Source organism: Mastacembelus armatus, chromosome 13, assembly GCF_900324485.2.
Source record: "Mastacembelus armatus chromosome 13, fMasArm1.2, whole genome shotgun sequence".
Classification (NCBI taxonomy): Eukaryota; Metazoa; Chordata; class Actinopteri; order Synbranchiformes; family Mastacembelidae; genus Mastacembelus; species Mastacembelus armatus.
Window position 1 is genome coordinate 25,140,427 of NC_046645.1, and position 1,721 is coordinate 25,142,147.

The following is a 1,721-nucleotide window of genomic DNA, read 5'->3' on the forward strand; positions in this document are numbered from 1 at the left end:
TCCAATTCAAATTTACAAGACCTTTGGAGCATATACGTGAAAGTGACTTGATGGATTAGTTGTTGGCTGATTTTGTCAATATTTTGTTAATTAGGTGTTGGCAGCAGGCACCAATCTGATTTTGAATGTTGGTGGTGGGCTGCTCTTATTTTAACAAGACAATAACTTCTACAGCTATTCTGTAGAAATACAAGGCATTTTTAATCTCTTTTTCAGGCCGACTGAACTAAAGCCCTGGATGAAGAGTGTTTAAGAGGAATACAGGATGGAGAACGTCTCCTCACACAAACACTTTATCCTCAATGGCTTCAATGAACTCGGAGCACTGAGGCCCGTCCTCTTCCTCCCTTTCTTCATCATCTTTGTTGTGTCCCTGTTGGCCAACTCACTGCTGCTGTACATCATCATTTCACAGAGAAGCCTCCATTCACCCATGTACATCCTCATGGCTGGCTTAGCCTTCGTGGACCTGAGCCTTCCACTGATCTTTGTCCCCAACATGTTGTTGAGCTTCTTGTTTAATTGGAGGGGGATCTCTCTGATTGGCTGCCTGGTTCAGATGCACTTCATTCACATCATTGGAACTTTTCAGTCCACATTTCTGGTGTGGATGGCACTGGACCGTTACTTCGCCATCTGCACACCCCTGTACTACCATGAATGTATGTCACTACCAAGATTCCTCAAGTTCATAATCCCGCTTGTGGTAAGAAATATCATCATGATCACACTGTTTGTGGGTCTGGCAGGAAAGTTGTCCTTCTGTGCTTCAAATGTGATAAACCACTGTTTCTGTGAGCACATGGCCTTGGTGGAGCTGGCCTGTGGAAGCATCACCATCAATAACCTGGTGGGTTTGATGACCATGTGCCTGATCCCTGTAGCAGATTTCATTGTTATTGCTGCCTCTTACATATTCATATTCAGCTCTGTGCTGAGGTCTGGAAAGACCGGTGCCAAAGCTCTTCACACATGCATCACCCACATTGTGGTGATCAGCATCAGCCTGGTTGTGGCACTCATCGCTTTCCTGTCTTATCGGGTCAAAAATGGCCTTCCTGCTGCCAGCCGGGTTTTCTTCAGCACCATGTACCCAATGTTTCCAAGCCTTTTCAACCCGATCATCTATGGTATCAGAACTGCAGAGATCAGACAGCACATCATCAAGACACTGACATGCTGTCGCTTTATCAGAGCTGTTGCCCATTCTTAAGACTAATCAGATCTGTAAAGTAAAATGTCTATAATGTATAGAAACACATTTCTATGATGAAACTGAAATATAGATCTGAAATCAGTACTGCGAAAAGGAAAATGCTGGTAGCACCAAAACATGACATGAATTCAAAATTATCAGATAGAATTTACTTGTTTTCAGGGGTTCTCCAGGGCAGAGGTTGTGTGGTAGGAAGGGGGATACTCCAGAGTCCAGGTGATGCTTTATTGCTTAACTACCGTGGTAGATAAAAATGTCCATTATAAATATTTTGTTCAAGAGTAAGGTAGACAGTAAGTTAAAATGTGTTTACTAGTGCTGGGCAACAATTCAAATTTTTTATTGTGATTAATCGCATGATTTCCCTGCAATTAATTGCATTGTTAAACGCAAATTTCAGTAATGAATTCAAAAGTAGTGCATAGAGCACTTTTATTTTAAAACTACTGCTATATGAACAAAAGTGCAATAACATTTGGTGTGCAACGACTTTAAAGTAATGTTT

General features: G+C 41.7%; 1 protein-coding gene across 1 annotated transcript; it reads left to right on the forward strand.

Moving 5' to 3' along the window:
• The first annotated feature begins 265 nt into the window (after positions 1–265).
• Positions 266–1,213, forward strand: LOC113135021 (olfactory receptor 52E4-like). The gene has a single exon (XM_026314660.1). It carries the CDS (start codon positions 266–268, stop codon positions 1,211–1,213), a length of 948 nt encoding a protein of 315 aa, XP_026170445.1.
• Positions 1,214–1,721: the final 508 nt, after the last annotated feature.